General features: G+C 55.0%; 1 protein-coding gene across 8 annotated transcripts in view; it reads right to left on the bottom strand.

Annotated features, from left to right (window-relative positions):
* Window positions 1-757: 757 nt before the first annotated feature.
* Window positions 758-16,610, bottom strand: part of PAK6 (p21 (RAC1) activated kinase 6) — a 36,625-nt gene continuing 20,772 nt past the window's right edge. For 6 of the 8 annotated variants that reach the window (XM_027971670.2, XM_027971671.3, XM_042252267.1 and 3 more), the window contains 8 exons: window positions 12,838-13,046; window positions 11,313-11,966; window positions 5,272-5,769; window positions 5,045-5,178; window positions 4,550-4,676; window positions 4,335-4,460; window positions 3,744-3,878; window positions 758-2,302 (listed from right to left, as the gene is read on the bottom strand). In XM_027971670.2, the coding sequence (XP_027827471.1) occupies window positions 2,135-2,302; window positions 3,744-3,878; window positions 4,335-4,460; window positions 4,550-4,676; window positions 5,045-5,178; window positions 5,272-5,769; window positions 11,313-11,966; window positions 12,838-13,041 (2,046 nt within the window). In that variant the 5' untranslated portion in view covers window positions 13,042-13,046 and the 3' untranslated portion in view covers window positions 758-2,134. Of the gene's footprint in view, window positions 2,303-2,881; window positions 3,879-4,334; window positions 4,461-4,549; window positions 4,677-5,044; window positions 5,179-5,271; window positions 5,770-11,312; window positions 11,967-12,837; window positions 13,047-16,610 lie in introns of all 8 variants that reach the window. The other 2 variants (XR_009601356.1, XR_006060352.2) reach the window with 2 other exon arrangements.

Raw genomic sequence — 16,610 nt, 5'->3', positions numbered from 1 at the left:
CCAGCCCACTGTGGCTGCCTCCTGGAGGTAAGAATCAGGTGCTGCTGAGCGGTTGGGACTGGGACCCTCAGACCAGGGCAGCTGTCTGGGTGGGGTTGTGGTAAGGAGCTGTGGGGAGAAAGTCTGTGGGACTCCTTGCTCCTCCTAGGTTAGAGGTTTCAGTGACCCCGACAGAGAGAGGGCAGGATGAGACCTCAGGAAGGAAGTGCTGGAATCAGTGTCAGAGCTAGAAGTTTAAAGACCCGGGTTTCTTGATTTCCAGTTGTGCTCTTCACAGCTCCTCATGGTCTCCTTCCTTTCTGAGAACCGAAACAGAGACGGCTTTCTCACTAGAGGCATTTCCAGGCCACTTCCTGTAGACATGTTGAGGAGAGCCGCAGCTTTCTGGGGGTGGGAGAAGCAAACGGGGAAAGGGAGACGCTGCTCCAGAAAGTTGTCCCTATCCCTGGCGGCTGCCCCAGAGCCCCCGTGGAGGCAGCAAGCACGGCCCATGGCTCTGGCTTTCTGGTTGAGTTCTTCTCCCCTGGGAAGGAGCCTTGTCTATTTTTCAGCTCATTCAGTCCCAAGGGCCTTTCACTTCCTGTTTCCCTCCTTCTCGGCCCTCATTGCCACCAGAGAGTTGGGTTTTCTGTGACTCAGAATGGCCATGGGGAACTCACATCAGGGAGGAAGGGGGACCACCCTGGACACCCACTAGAGTGTGTCTAGTTTGAAGACAGCCTGGCTACATTCCCAGAGACAACAGGGAGGCCAGAGGTTTTGAACACTCAGTTTAATTTAAAACAGGCACAAGTGCAAACAATTCACAAAAGGGAAGATGCTTTGTTTTTTAAAACTCTGACCCTTAAAAAAAAGTTCTTGCAATTTTTTCTTTTTGCCCCAAAGCAGGGCTCTAGGGACAGAGGAATCTAAAAATATTATTTAGATAGGGTCCAGACACCTGGAGTTCTTCCCTGGGATTCCCTGTCTCACAACAGCCCTGAAGGCTGGGAGGACAAGGAGACAGGTGTATGAGGAGGAGTTAGGGGTGGGTGGTCTGCACAGGTGGGGTGCCCACTCCAGTGACATGATGGACCCTGGGAGTTGGTTCACCTCCCTCAGACCAGGATTTTGAAATGAACCGGTCCCCCGTGCATACACAAAAGGAGCGGGTCCCTGATGACTTGGTTGTTGAGATGAAGCTCACAAAGCCTGTTCTCTCACCATACTGGTCCCTGGCTCTCAGACTCCACGGTACAGGAGAAAACTGCCAAGCACCTGGGATATGTTTGACAATATAGACCTCTTCATTGGTCAGGTAGAAACCTGGGACTTAAGTGATAGGAAGCCAGGCAGGTTGCCTTCAGAGCAGAACTCAGTGGGAGAAAAGATGGAGAAGCCTAACCGAAGCCAGCTGTGGGTGGCCTTCCCCCCCCGACCACACGCATACCCTGTCAAGGGAGACCACCTTCACTGCTAGTTGCCTCCTTCCTCTTTCACCCAGAAAATGCCCCTCCCTCACCCATGTCCTTCGAGCAGGCTGTTCACACTCAGGTGCTGGCTGTGCTAGGGGCATGTTGTCATCACAGGTGGGACAGGAAGCCAGTGTAGGTGGAACTGCAACTTCAGGAAGTCAGACACAAAGGGAGGAAGATGGATTTGGGCAATAAACGCCTTCCCTGTGGCCCTCTCAGACCCCAGGGTTTGGAGCTGGAGCTGAGAATAGCAAGCATCCTAGTGAAGACAGGCAGTCTGCCTCTTGGGTGACCTGGGATGCTCGTTTACAACTACCGTTATATATATATAAAAAAGAACCACAGCAGCCTTTTCTGCTGTGTTGGCCGCCGTGGCCAGAAGCGCTGGTCTCCATGTTTCATAGAAATATCCCTGTGCAAATAACAAAGGGTCATCCCGCAGAAGGGGTCTCCATCATCCCAAAGGCAACTGGGGACTCCTGGGAGGGAGAGTGACCGAGGGGCAGGTCCGGCCTGGCCCAGTGGGCTGAGGGGCAGGAGGGTAGGTTGGGGGCTTCACATTCAATCTTTGGAGAGAATACTGAGAGTGAGGCAGGCAGGCAGGCAGGCCTGTTGGCAAGCTGGCGGCCCAGTGTCCCCTGCCTGTGGGCACAGGTGGCAGGCGCGTTCTGGGGCCAGGCTCAGCAGGTGGAGGTCTGCTTGCGGTAGAGCTGGATCAAGGGCACCAGGCACTCGGGCAGCCCGGTCTGTAGCAGGAAGGGGTGGTCCAGGAGCTCCTGGGCTGTGGCTCTCTCCTGGGGGTCCCGCACCAGCATCCGGTCCAGGAAGTCTCGCAGCACAGGGGAGACCTGTGGAGGCAGGGCAGTGAGAGGAAGCCATAGCTGGTAGCCACTTTCGGGTGACCCAATCTGCCTGGCTCCACCATCATATGAAAGCCTTATATTCTCTTGTTTCTTATTCCTGGTTCCTCCCAGGCTCTGCACTTTTTGGATTATCAGGTAGGTAAGCCTGGCAAGCTACAGTCCATGGGATCACGAAAGAGTGGGACACAACTTAGCAACTAAACAACCACCAAGGAAAGTCAGCATCAGTCCAGGAAAAGTGGCCAGTTCACCACAGGGGGCTGTTGAGCAATGGAATTAGGGTACCTGGAGAGCTGGGCTCCTAGTACAGCCCATCTACCATGCTGCTTCTCAGGGCTCTGTGTTCAGACTCTGTGGAAAGGTGCCAGTGATTGAGTTCTGGGTCTATCCCTGATCCCTTGACAAGTTGCACGTTTATCTACAGCTCAGTTTTCTCATCTGTAGAATGGGCTAATGATAATATCTGCTTGCCTTGTCTTTCACACAGGGCTTTAGTGAAGATTAAAAAAAAAAAAAAAAGAGGTCAGGGATGAAGAAGTGTTTTGAAAACTAGAAAAGTGAGACCTGAAAAGAAGATTCTTTTGTTGCTCGATGCCTTGGAGTCTAAGTCAAGGGCTTGCCTCAGTTCATTCTGAGAAATATTTTAGGATAAGGATGAGTCTTAGGCTGTTACAGAAAGCTGCATCCTCTGGGGAATTAGCTAATTAGAACTATCTGCTAGTCTAGGGGTCAGGAGTGCAGGCTCTAAGGACCATTTGTCTCAAAGTGTTTCCTGTCTGTCCTCTCATCCAGCTGGGCTACGAAACTATTTTGCCATTTAGGCACCCAGCTTCAATCCTCTGGGACATTTCTTACTCTGGCCACCAGATGGCAGTGCCATTTTGCAGCTCTGTGCTGAGCTGGCCACCAGCAGGGGGTACCCACAGGTAAGACTGGGGGTTTGGGTGGATTTGGCAGAAAAAGGTTCAACACACACACACACACACACACACACACACGAACACTGGTTTGGGTGGATTTGGCAGAAAAAGGTTCAACACACACACACACACACACATACACACGAACACTGGTTTTAAGGGGAAACTGGCTTAGATGTGGTTAGCATATACACTGCCAGGGAGGGCAAGCCAGTTCTCTGGGATGGACTGGGAACATGTGCTGTGGTATAGCTCCCCAACGCATGGTGTGTCCTGTTCAGTTAGCTTCTCTAGATTCTTTTCCAGGACGTCAGGGTTCCCCACAGCCTTGCTTCTGTTCTCTTCGGCTCCTGTCATTGCCTGCAGGTGGAAACCTGTCAGAGTGACCGTAAGAGTTTGTGACTAGGCTCCACACCCAGGTGCAGCTGGGCCTGAGAGCCAGGCTCTGATCCTTGAAGCCTCAGGGAGAACGGGGCCTGCAGGCTCACGCCTGTGTGCTGACTGACCTTGTGAGAGTTCTTCAGCTTGGGTGGGGGGCTGTCCCGGAGCCTCTTCATGGCTTGCACTGGGGAGTCACTGAAGTAGGGTGGCTCTCCATCCACCATCTCAATCACCATGATGCCCAGAGACCAGATATCTACCTGCAAGAGGAGAATGTCCCTGACTCCACTGGCCAGAGTCTGGCCTCTTGGTAGTGAGCAGCGTGCTGCAGGCGGAGAGGAGCAGCTGGTCCCAGGTCTCCCTGGTGAGTTGGCTTCCTTCCTGGCCACCCGCCCAGTGCCCTGCTTAAGTGACCACTGGCTGCAGGGTCACAGCTGTCAGCCACTCTCTTAGAAAGGCCATCACACACAGGAAAGCCTGGCCACACCCTGACCTGCCCTTGGGCTTGGGGGAGAGCATTTGGGGGGCCAGCTTATGGCAGCAAACTCACAGGCCAGAGAAGAACCATCCAAAAGGGGCCAGTGGACAGGACTGACTAAGCGGGAACCTAAGAACTGGGGGCAATGTTTGGTGGGAAGCTCTGGGGAGGACCACAAGTAGAACCATGTGTCTCCAAGCCCCTTCTGGGAGGACTGGGGGGTGGAGAGAGTGGTTACCTCAGTTGCATACAGAGACCTGGAGATCACTTCTGGAGCCATCCAATACGGGGTTCCCACCAGGGACTTCCTCTTAGGGACATCTTTGCTGATCTGTGCACAGAACCCGAAGTCCGAGAGTTTCACCTGGAGTTAGGGCAAAGGGGAGGAAAGGAAATGAGAGGTGAGGGAGCTGCGAAGGGGGTGGTGGGTGTGCCAGGATGGGCAGGGCTTACCCTGCCGTCGAGAGTCAGCAGGATGGAGTCACTCTTGATGTCCCGGTGGATGACACCCTGGGCGTGAAGGTAAGCCAGGGCCTGCAGCACAGCCTCGCACACGGTGGCGATCTGCTCCTCATTCAGCCTGGATGTAGAACACACGGCCACCAGCAAAAGAGAATGTTAGCTTTGGCAGGGCGGCCGGGCAGAGGGGCTGGGCAGAGTGGGTGCCCCAATACTGGGCCCCATAGCTTCCTGGGCAATGTGTGGAGGAGCCAAGTCAGGTCAGAGCCCTGGTGGAAACGGGCCTGGGCCTAGGCTGGAGACCCAGTATCTTCCTCACTCCCCTAAGACCCCCAGGTTGGTTTACCCAAGCCGATGGGCGTGGGGAGGATGGCTCAGGACAATGCAACAGGTGGTACCTCAATCATCTGGGACTCAGGCTATCTGATAGCCCTGCCAGGACAGTAGTGGGGCAGCCAGTGCCAGGGCCCTGCTCTTCCAGCTGCCCACCTGACTTGGGAGACGATGTCCGTGAGGGCACCGCCCTGCAGGAACTCCATAAGCACCCACAGCTCCTCGCCCACCAGGTAGCTCTTGTACATCTCCACCACGTTGAGGTGCTGGTAGTCCCGCATGATCACCACCTGGGGGCAGGAGGGGATGCCTGAGTGCCAGCACGCTCCCGGCGCCCCTGCGCCCGGAGGCCCGCCGCTGGCCGCCACACCCTCTCCTCCCACCTCGTTGAACAGCAGCTCCCTGCGCTGCTGCTTCCTGAGGTCCATCATCTTGACGGCCACCTGGCGGCCCGAGTGCTTCTCCCGGGCCAGGCAGACGATGCCCGTGGAGCCCTCGCCAATCTTCACGTAGCTGTCCAGCAGCAGCCGCGGGTCACCCTGGTCCACCACCATCCTGAGCGCAGCCTTGAACTGCTCGTGTGTCACGACGCCCGTGTCCTCGCCAGCCAGGGCGCCCTTGGCCACCGCGGGGTCTTGGGGCAGGTACAGGTTGCTGGTGCTGATCTGGGCATGCCGGGTGCGGGGGGACCCCGCAGGGGAAGACCGGCCTGGAGGAGCGCCGGCGGCTGGGGCCGCGCGGAGGGACTTCTGGGGGCTGCTGGTATCCGAGGCGGTCAGAGGGCTGAAAGGGCCCATGGGCTGGTCTGAGGGCAAGGACTGGGCCTTGGCCACCAGGCTGGGGGGGCCGCCTTTCAGTGCCGGTCTGAAGGAGGAGCTGGGCTGTAGAAAGAAACAGAAAGAAGGTTGGCTGTGAGAGCACTTGGAGCACCCTTCCCAGGGACAGGGGGTGGCCTCTGTGACCTCTGGACAAGGGTAGGGTCAGGCAGGGCATCAGATGAATGTGGGAGATGCCTCAAGCAAAGATTTTCAAATGGAACTGAAGTCAAACCACAGTCCTGCTTGAGAAGCCAACCCTCAGTGTTCCCAAGTGAGCAGAAAAAAATAACAGCTGTTTATATCTACTCTGCCCCTCCTGGGAAGACAAAGCCAGGTCCCTGGAGTGTCCTAGCTCGGTGTTTCTTCCCTGGGTGATGGACAGTCAGGCCCCAGGGAGGCCACCAGGAGGCGATCCCCACTCTGTGCTGTGGGGTGCACAGGGAATCTGGGTCACAGGGATTCACAGCTGTGTCTCTCCCATCCAAGGGCTCAGGTGGGCAGAAGAGGCCCTGGGCATCAGGTGGGGGGGTGGCAAACGCAGCAGCACAGCTGTGACTGACTCCTAGGGCAGGGAAGGAAAACCCCAGTTGAGGTCTGATAGTCCTGCTCGTTCCTGACAATGGGGAGTCTGTGTGTCTGTGCTGTGAGCCACACAGCCATGTTACCTAGGGGTGTGGGGGGGGTGATCCTTGGGTGTCCCCTAGACTGGGGATTTGGTGCTAGAGAGATGTGGAGTCAGGAGGGTAGGTCCGGCCAAACATAAGCCTTGGGGCTGGGGTGAAAGGGTTTCCTAAGGGCTCCCTGGAGCAGCCCCTCTGGGTGATACATGCAACCCCCATGTATCCCCCAACAAGGAAGAGAGGGCAGGGAGCCCATGTTTCTGATTCCTGGTGGGGAGTGAGGGAGAGAAGGTGGAACTGAGTGCAGACTGGGCCCCCAGTAAGCCCTGCACAGCTCCAGCCCTCCTGGCAGCCCCCGTAAGAAAGGGTCCCATCCTTGGGTTTTCCCCAAGAAGCTGGTAAAGTACCACACAACACCTCCCTGGCACCTGGAGAGGGCCATCCCCCAAAGTGACCTACTGGGGGACACTTGAGGAGCTGCAAGGGGACCTTCTGAGAATGTCTCAGAGCCCATTTCATAGACGGTTTGTCTAGGTGCCTAGAGGGTGCTGGCCCTCCCTTATCCTCACAACTGAGTCAGCATCCAGAGAATCTGCTCAAGCACTCAGCTTGGGCTGGACTGCGTCAGTCTGGGCCTTGGGTCCTACCAGGCTCAGCCAGAGCCTTCTCAACCTCTTCAGCAGCCCTTCCCCCTGGACTTCAGAGCCCCCACCCCAATCCCCGGCCTGGGCTGGCCTAGGGCTGAGCAGGTGCACAGTGCCACTGCCGTGGCCGCTCTGCCAGCCCCAGCCCCGTGTGCACGCTGGGCGTGCTGCAGCCTCAGGCAGGCTGTGCCTGGCTCCAGCTCAGTCCTCGAGGGGAAGGAGCAGGAACGCCTCCTGGGACCGCTGAGACCACTCCACTCCTGCCTGGGGAGCACTTCCGTGCAGCAGGTAGACTGTCCCATGTCCCCGCCAGTACCCAACCCTCACCTGCCCTTCCCTAGTCTATTGTGGTGAAGCAGTGGGACCTCCAGCTGAGGGTCAGGAAAGGACCCGGATTCTGGTCTTGCTCTGCTCTGACTTGCCATGAATCCTAGGCCAGTCCCCCTCTCTGAGCCCCAGTTTCCTCTGATCTGGGGAGCTGGATAAAATGCAGAATCCTGGGCCTTGGGAATGGCCTCAGTAGGTTTCTGAGGGAAGGGACTCTGCATTTTAACAAGGCCCTGGAGACCCAGGTTCGATCCCTGGGTAAGGAAGATCTCCTAGAGGAGGAAATGGCAATCCACTCCAGTATTCTTGCCTGGAGAATTCCATGAACAGAGAAGCTTGATCCCTGGGGTCACATTGAGTCAGACATAACTGAGCAACTAACACACCAGCACTGGGTTTTGAGGTGGGAGGAACCTCGAACCGCAATTTGAGCTGCTCTGATTCCATGGCTGCAGGGAGCCCATGGGAGGGCGGGGACTAGGGGTAGAGGGAGCGTGGCCACCACTGAGGCTGTGGGGCCACAACCAGGAACAGAAGTATCACACGCTGTCACCCAGAAGCAGCGCCCAAGGCTCTGTAAAAAGGCTGCCTGCTGGCCAAGGCGGATTTAGTACAGAAAATGTGCTCTCTGAGCAGCGCTGGTGTGGGGCTGGGCGGAGCTTGGGGACATGAAAAGCTCATGTTGCCCTCAACCTCATCCTCTCAGCCCTTGACCTCTCTCCACCGTGGATCTCTAAGGAAGTCAGACTATTTCCCATTCCTTCCAGCCTCTCAGCTTCTTGCATGAGCTCTCTGCTCTGAGGATGTGTGGACATGGGGAGGGTGGGGACAGGCCATGCAGAGGGGCTGAGGAGGGGGCTTCATCTTTCTCTGCCATCAAGGCCCCCATGGAGACCCTGAGCTTAGGGCCCAAGGTTACAGGGGGCGGATGGAAGCAGTAGATGGACCTGGTGGAGAGGCCAGCACCCATGTGGTCTAGGACATGGGGGTGGTGGGCCAGGCTTGGTCTTCACCTCTGCGGGGTCTGGTCCCAAGTGTCCCTTTGTGGGCTTTGCTGCCTGTCTCCACAAGGAGGGAGCTTCTACCTCACAGAGCCACCAGAAAGGACTGGGTGAAGCTTGTTAAACCATTTCAAGAAAGCGAAAGGGCAACAAAACGTGGAATTAATTAAGGACTCTGGATTAATTCTGGAGTTACTTGTGTGACTGAGGCCTCTTGCAGGGCAGGAAGCCACTAGAAAGAGTCGTTCGTGGAGTTACAACGCTGCCGCATGTCCCCTTCCTGGGCTGTGGGGACAGGGCCGGGCTCTCCAGCTACGGGCTCAGGAGGCTGTTCTGTTGGGGCTGCACAGGCAGAGGCCATCTCATGATATTTAAGAAATAATAAAGCCGTTTTCAGAGGGCTTACCACTTTAACAAGGGCATTAAGTGCCTTATCTCATCTAATGCTCATGGCCCTGTGGCTTGTTTTATTAAGCCATGGGTAATATTATTATCTACATTTGTAGATGAGGAAATAGGCTCAGAGAGGTTAAGTAACTTGCTTAGAGTCACTCAGTAGGAAGCAGACTTCAGCCCTGGTCAGCCTAATCTCTGACCTCTATGCAGTGGTCTGACTGGGGGTCCTTGGCATATAATGGAGTACATGATACACAGCAGGTATTTAACCCAGGTTTGCAGATTGCTGAGGTCTTTCTGACTTGGCCTTCTGCCACTAAGTGGGACCACTTCTAAATCCCTCAAGCTCTGTCTTACCTCCTTGGCCTTCCTGTCCCTCCTTGAGGTCCTCTTTTGCTCTTTGGTCAAAGTGAGTGACTGCAGGCCAAGTGGTACAAGAGCTGAGGGCAGTAGTTCTTAACTGGGGGTGATTTTTTCCCTTGAGGAACACTCGGCAATGTCTGGAGGAATTTGGGGTTGTCCCATCTGAGGGGTGCTACTAGCATCTAGAGGGTAGCGGTCAGAGATGCTTCTGAATATCCTTCAATACACAGAAGTGTCCTTACCACAAAGGATTATCTACAAACATCAGCGGTACAAGCTTGAGAAGCCTGGACCCAGAGTGGCTAAGGGGCAGTCTTGGTCCTGCCTTTTAGGGGCCTGGCTTGAGAACATCTGTCCAGAAGGGTGTGCCCAGGGGGCCAGACTGGGAACTGTGGACAAGCGCCACCTGCCTCCATAGGTATAGGGGAGATGCTGCACCGCCTGCAGCAGCAGCCCACAGTAGGCGCCTGGTGAAGTGTGCAGAGATGGGGGATGGCCTGGCCCCCTGCTGTGGGGTGGAGGAGGGAGCCCTGGGCCATGCATGCCAGTTTTGACACCGTCTTTCTCCAAATCCCTGAAACCACCTCCCTGCTCCATCAGGACCCTCTACGTGCACTTTCTGGTGGTATGCATTGTCCTGCTCCATCCTTAGTTTTCTGGGGAATGTCTCCCCAGGGACAGCCTTCCAAACCCCTCCACATGCTCACAGGCACTCATGTTTTCTCACATGACATATCAAGCCACATCTCATCTATTCCTCTCCAAAACCAACCCCTGCAGAGGATCCTAGCCCACTGTCCTTTGTCCCAGTGGGGGCTGGAGGGCATAGAGCCCAGACCTCCTCTGGCTGGCAGCGACTTAGAAGGGGTTGAGGGTCCAGGTCACTCCCAACCCCACTGTCCTCCACGCTCAGGCGGGACACAGAGGCGCCATCTGGGAGGGGAGACTCTGTCACTCACGCTGCTGTGGTGGTTATTTCTTAGATCTGACCTAGAACCCTCGTGGGCTTCTCTAGTGGCTCAGTGCTAATGAACCTGCCTGCCAAGCAGGAGACATGTCGATCCCTGGGTCTGGAAGATTCCCTGGAGAAGGAAATGGCAACCCACTCCAGTATTCTTGCCTGGGAAATCCCATGGACAGAGGAGCCTGGTGGACTGCAGTCCACAGGGTCGCCAAGAGTCGGACACGACTTAGCAACTAAACAGCAACAAGCTTGTGCTGTGGCCTAAGCTTATTTCTGCCTGTCCCTTAGGAAGGAGCTAAAAGATGCCTTTGTGAAAAGGCCTTCATGAGGAGGAGGTGTGAGCCCAGAGGGCCCCCCACCCCTGGCTGACTGTTTGAGTCAGTCTTCTCATCTGCCAAATGGGAAAGGATGTTACTGTCACCACGGACGGGGTGTCATAGGGTATGGAAGAAGGCAAAGCTTTCTCCTCTGCCTGCCAAGAAATGTCACCATTAGGGCTCCATTCACTGGTTCCTTTTTAACAAGAAAAATGTGTGCATTTGATACTGTCACACATGCTGAAAGTCGGTTCTCCCGATGCTCCCAGACCCCAGGCAAATTCAGTCCTCTAGCTTTTCATATGGCACACAATATGAGAAAAAAATAATTATAGAAATGTTAAACAGAGCAACAACCACTAGGAAAAGGGTAGGCAGGAAGGAGAGGAGGAAGGGAGGGAGTGAGGAGGAAGAAATCCTCACTAGAGAAGGGCATTCTGAATGTCTATGGGAGAAGCAGTGCAGGGAGGCTGTGCCTGACCTCAGGAGAGCCCTGGGATAAGCAGGGGGTTGAGGCCAAAAGAAGATCTGAGAAGAGGGAGTCAGAGAGACCCTGCCCCCTAAGTCCTAGAGCCCCTACTTCTGCTGGGGCCTGGGTGGGGGTTGCCGGTCACTGGGGGCAGGCAAGAGTCTGGGCTTGCGGTTAAAAGTGCTGCTTTTTCAGGGGGCGTACCTGCCTCCCTGTGTGGTCTGCCTAGACACACCCCAGAGAGCAGGAGTGTCAGCTGGGGCATACTGGAGCCCCTCAGAAACCCCTGCAAAGTGACCTGGCTTGCAACCTCTGACTCACACGTGCTAAGCCTTTGGAGGAGGAGTGCTCAGCTGGTTCAGGGTAGAATCTGCAGCTGATGATCTGTTGCCTTCCCCCAACCCGACCATGTAAGCAGGAAAGGCGGGCAGGGCCTGTGTCCCCAGCGGATGCAGTGGGCCCAGCTGCCTACCCTGGTGAGAGTGGGGGCCCCGGCCTGACCTACCTTGCTCTGCGCTGGAGGGCCTGGCTTGCTGCTGCTTGGAGGGGCCGTGGCAGGAGCAGACAGGAACATGCTTCGGAACAGCCTGCGCTTCAGGCTGCTCTCCTGGGTCTTAGGGCTGGGGCTGCCCTCCCCGCCGGGCCTGCTCGCCGCCGAGCCCACCAGGCAGGACTGTGGCCGGGCCTCCTCGGGGCCATGCCTGGCAGTCTTGGTCCCACGCCTGCCCGTGGCCGTGGGGGGTGAGGTCCCGGTTGGGGAACTCTGCAGACAGGTGCCCAGCTGCAGGCAGCGCTGTGTGGCACCCTGGAACTCAGCAGGGCCCAGGGACTGTGCTTTGGCGGCCAGTCCATTGGGAAGGACCCGTGGGCTCTGCAGCTCGGGCCACGGCACCTGCCTGCGTCCTGCTGGTGCACCCCCGTTGCAGCTGAGGTAGAGTCCGTGGGGGTCGCTGCGTTCAGACTGGGGGCTCTGAAGGTACATGTCCGGGTCAGTGGCCCACTGCTCATCCCCCAGCAGCCCCAGGGACTGTGCCCGCCGCCGGCTGGTGGGGCTGCGGCCACGCAGGGTGTTGGAACTGATGACCGACAACTTCTGGATGTCGTTGAGCAGCCCGGAGATGTAGCCGTCTGTAGGCACCGAGCTGCCCCGCACCACCGTCTGCAGGAGGGGTGGAGGAAGAGTGTGGTGAGCCTCCTGTTCATGGTGGAGGGCGGGGGTCAGGTCAGAGAGCGGGGCCTGGAGGAGGAGGATCACCTGAGGACCTTGCTTGGTGCATCATCTACCTGTTCCTTAATTTTTCAGTCCCTTACCAGGGCTCACAGAGGGCCAGGCCTGTGCCGGGGTGGGCATACAGGAAGAAGGTTCATTCTCATGGGCTCAAGAGCTCCGCAGACTGGCAGGGCAGGTGAGTAACTACACTGTTTTATCCAGCATGCCTGATGGTGTGGGTGGCTGAGCCTGGGGAGCTGGTGGGACTTCAGACCCTGCCTGGGGCTCGCTGCCGTTCTCCAGCTCTATCTGTGGTCTTCTGGGGGGGCATGCAGGGCTCTCTGGGGGGAGAGGCTCCAGGCCAAGGCTCTCCTCCACACACATGGGCTTTGTGGCCTCCAAACCCCACCAGAGCCCTGACCCCAACCCCTTTATCACGGGGCTTTTATCACGTTGTGTCCCGACCTACACAACATAATCCCCCTGGTCTGTGAGAGCCCCAGGTCCAAATATCGCTTTGGGACATACCTAAAGATTGTTCATTGTTATCTGAAACTCAAATTTTATTGGGCCTCCTGTATCTTTATTTGCTTAATCTGGCAACCCTCCCACCCTGTGGGTTGGGATAACCCTCCCCCTTCAAACCAGACTCCTTCTCCCTAGGGAGAGAAGAGGCTGATTAGCTGGGAAAGAAAACAAGGTAACTAATTGATAACTGGTTGTCACGTTTCCTCCGGTGCCTGGGTGGTCCTGCCAGCTGCCCTCTGTGGAGAGGGATGGTCTGAACCCCACCCTCCGCCCTCCCCGCCCCGCACCTCACCTTCATGGGCTGGAGCTGCACCCGGGTGATGCGTGAAGGGTCCACCACGGGCTTGGGTCGCCGCAGCGTGTCCAGGATGTTCTGCCATTGTGGGGGGAGGCCCACGAACTTGCCTTCTTTGGGGTCGAAGGAGGTGTGCACGCGGTGCTGGAAGTTCTGTGGGGCCGAGATCTCGGGGCGTTTCTTCTTTTTCTTGCGGAACATGGCGCCTGCATGGGGAGGCTTAGGCTGAGCTCCGGCTCCACAGGGGCCTGGCCCCAGGGAAGCACAGGGGGCTGCAGCGTGTGCTGGGGCCCCAGGCTCCCTTCCCGGGCACAGCCCCCCTGTACCAGCCCAGGCTCCCCCTACCCCACCTCGCAGGCCTCTTCCTTGGGGGAATGGGCTAGCTCCCCACAGAGCAGTCCCAGAAGTAGCAAGAACCCCATAAACAAGCCAACACAGACTACAAACATGGAAAAGGGGTGTCTGCTTTCTTGTCTGAGCCAAGTCCCCTGCCGAGCACGCAGACTCTGGGGGTGTGTTTTTATAAGATCCAAAGACATGACAAATATCATTCCACCGTCAAAGAGCTAAAAGGGGGGTGGGGAAGAGGGAGGAAAGCCCACAAACTCATTGTATGACGCGAGGATGATCTTGATTCTTAAAGCAGATAAGACTAGTACAAGAAAAGGAAAATGTGAGCAAACTTCACTTATGAACATAAAAGAAAATCCTAAATAAAATTAGCAAATTGAATCCAACTGCGCATTAAAGGTTTTTGTTTTTTCTTTTATATCACAGTCAACTCGGGTTTGTCCCAGGATGGTTCTAAAACAAAACCTGTCAATGTGACATGCACCCTCACAAAAAGGCAAGCTGCTGATTCACAGGCATGCTGCCCAGTCAGGGGCCAAACTAAAAGGACCCTTGTGGTCCCCAGGTGCTCGGCCCTAATTCTGGAAAGGCCCTGAGCCAAGGGCACTGCTGGGGAGGGTGAGGGCCACTATCTTAGGGGGAAAAGATAGCCCACTTCTGCCTGGGCTCCTTTCTCTCTGGTCTCACAACTCTGACTATACAAAACATCCCCTGCAGTCAAACCTCCATCCCTTACTTTGCAGTTAGGGGTTTGCCTAAGGTGTTAAGGGGCTTCCCTCATAGCTCAGTCAGTAAAGAATCTGCCTGCAATGTAGGAGGTCTGGGTTCGATTCCTGGGTTGGGAAGATGCTCTGGAGAAGGAAATGGCAACCCATTCCAGTATTGTCACCTGGCGAATCCCATAGACAGAGGAGCCTGGCAGGCTACAGTTCATGGGATCGCAAGAGTCAGACACAACTTAGTGACTAAACCACCACCACCTAAGGCCCTACTAAGCTCCATCAACAGCTCTGAGTGACATGGGCACGCAGATCTGAGCAAGGGAGACTGACCCTTCCAAGTACTGCTCTGGCTTTGCTTTCAGGGAGCCCTAGGCTGGGACCACATGTGATGGAAGACACAGTTGGGGTACCCACTCAAATACTTTTATGTCTGATGTGGCTCAAAATAGCTCAATGGGTTTGTGTGTATGTGGGTGGGGGGGTATGTGTGCAAAAGATACTCAGTAGGCGCTTGTGTCAGATAGAAAGGTCACTTTCAACAAGACATGTGTCTTGAATTGAATGCTTGGGTCTTTCATTTATCCACAGAACTGAATATGTTCATGGCATCAGAACATGGCATTCTCTTTTTGCTTCTGCTCTGGAGGTTAACCAGTAACCTGGTTACTTTCACAGGTTCTGGAGTAGGTCACAGATCTAGGAGGGAGCTGGTGCCCACTTGGAGGGAAGGGGGCTCAAACAGCCACAGCCTCTCCACATTCACCAAGCATGAATCAATCTGAATCCAGGTCATACCTCTTGGAATGGCCATTACTTTGGGGACCTTGAAATTCAGTAATCTATCAAACATTCCCACCAGGCAAAGCCACATGTGCAGAAGCTCCAAGAACCAAGGACTTTAGAATGAAATACACCTTTGAGTTATAGGAGAGTGGCAGGAAGTCTGCCACTAATTTGGGGAGATTCTGAGTGAGTTACATAAATGCTGTAACCCCCAGCACTCTTCATCTATAAAGTGGGGTTAATAAAAGATAACACACACGTTTAGGGAGTGTTGAATGAGCAGATTCCCATGAAACAGGGGCTTTTTCTCTTGCTCTGTTACCTCTCTGAGCATCCTCTCAGTTCAGGGCTCTGCAGACAGCAGAACATGAGCAGATACAAGTCTGGAATTGATGCTCAACCTCAATCCTTCAAAGTCACCTGGCACAGGTTATGTGTGATTTCCGGTACTAGGGCCCTTGCTACTTCTCCACAATGTAGACTCTTCATGGTTTGGTAAAACTTGACCTCCTCCTGGTGGTCTTTGGCTACAGAAGAATCTCAGTTCTGCAATTCTGTTCTCAGAGCGTCTCAGACCCTCTGGATCTGTCCAGACATCTCTGGATTAGCTCAGCTGACAGTTTCACTCTCCTCCCTACTCTGTGAACTCCTCTAGAGGTGCAGGGAACAGCCAAGAGTTGAAAAAGAGCTGGCTAATACTCCCTCCTGCAAGGAGATCAAATCAGTCAATCCTAAAGGAAATTAACTGAATATTTATTGGAAGGATTGATGCTGAAGCTGAAGCTGCAATACTTTGGCCGCCTGATGGGAAGAGCCGACTCGTTAGAAAAGGCCCTCTGGGAAAGATTGAAGGCAGGAGGAGAAGGGGACGACAGAGGACTAGATGGTTGGATGGCATCACCAACTTGATGGACATGAGTTTGAGCAAGCTCCGGGAGATGGTGAAGGACAGGGAAGCCTGGTGTGCTGCAGTCCATGGGGTCACAAAGAGTCAGACAACGACTTAACAACAACAATACTCCCCCCAACCCCACCCAGAACAACCTCCACGCTAACTTCTTGGCCCCACTCAAGGGCCCAGCATTTGCTGCAGGAATGTGCGGAGACAGCATCTTCAGTAAATGGTCTATGTGACTCCAAAATCACCCTAACAACTATTCCAGGATCAAGTTCTTCCCACAGGTATCAGGAAGGGCCTGAGGAGAAAGGAAGACAGTGCAGGGTCCTAGGGCCCAGGAGTTGGGGTGGGAGGTCAGGAGCTGACAGAAGCAATGAACTGAGCTCAGGCTTCAGGGGAGGGGAAGTAGAGATTTAGGAATCTGAGCCAGTCACTTAGTGAGTGGGAGATCCACACCTAAAGGGAGGCTTCCAGGACTCATCCAAAATGATAGTAAGGCCAACACTGCTTGAGACAACATGATTTTGCACAGAGAAAAATCTACACATAATCTTTTGGGATTAAATGTGAATTTTAAAAGTCCCTAATTTAAGATCGGTATAAAAAAAAATCGACTGTATTTCTGCACACCTGCAACAAACAAATAGAAAATGAAATAAAAAAAAATTCTATGGTACCATGGGAAATAGACCTTTGGGCTTTGTCCCCCAACCCTTCCCCCAGCCCCCACCCCTGGTACAGAGCTCTTAAAACTCTTGGAATCCCCAGAGTGATAAAACAGTTGAAATGTTCAGCCTCACCCTCTCCTACTTCTGCAAAGGGAAGAGGGGGCTGGAGACTGAGTTAATCCTCAGGTCCAGTGGTAAAGAATCTGCCTTCCAATGTAGGGGATGTGGGTGTGATCCCTGGGAGGGAAAACAAGATCCCACATGCCACAGGGCAACTAGCCACAACTGGGAAGTGTGCACACCGCAAGGAAGACCTAGCACAGCAACCCCCACCAAAGCCATCGATAG

The sequence above is a fragment of the Ovis aries genome, chromosome 7 (genome assembly GCF_016772045.2).
Source record: "Ovis aries strain OAR_USU_Benz2616 breed Rambouillet chromosome 7, ARS-UI_Ramb_v3.0, whole genome shotgun sequence".
NCBI lineage: Eukaryota > Metazoa > Chordata > Mammalia > Artiodactyla > Bovidae > Ovis > Ovis aries.
This window is presented reverse-complemented; position numbering and strand designations above follow the sequence as displayed.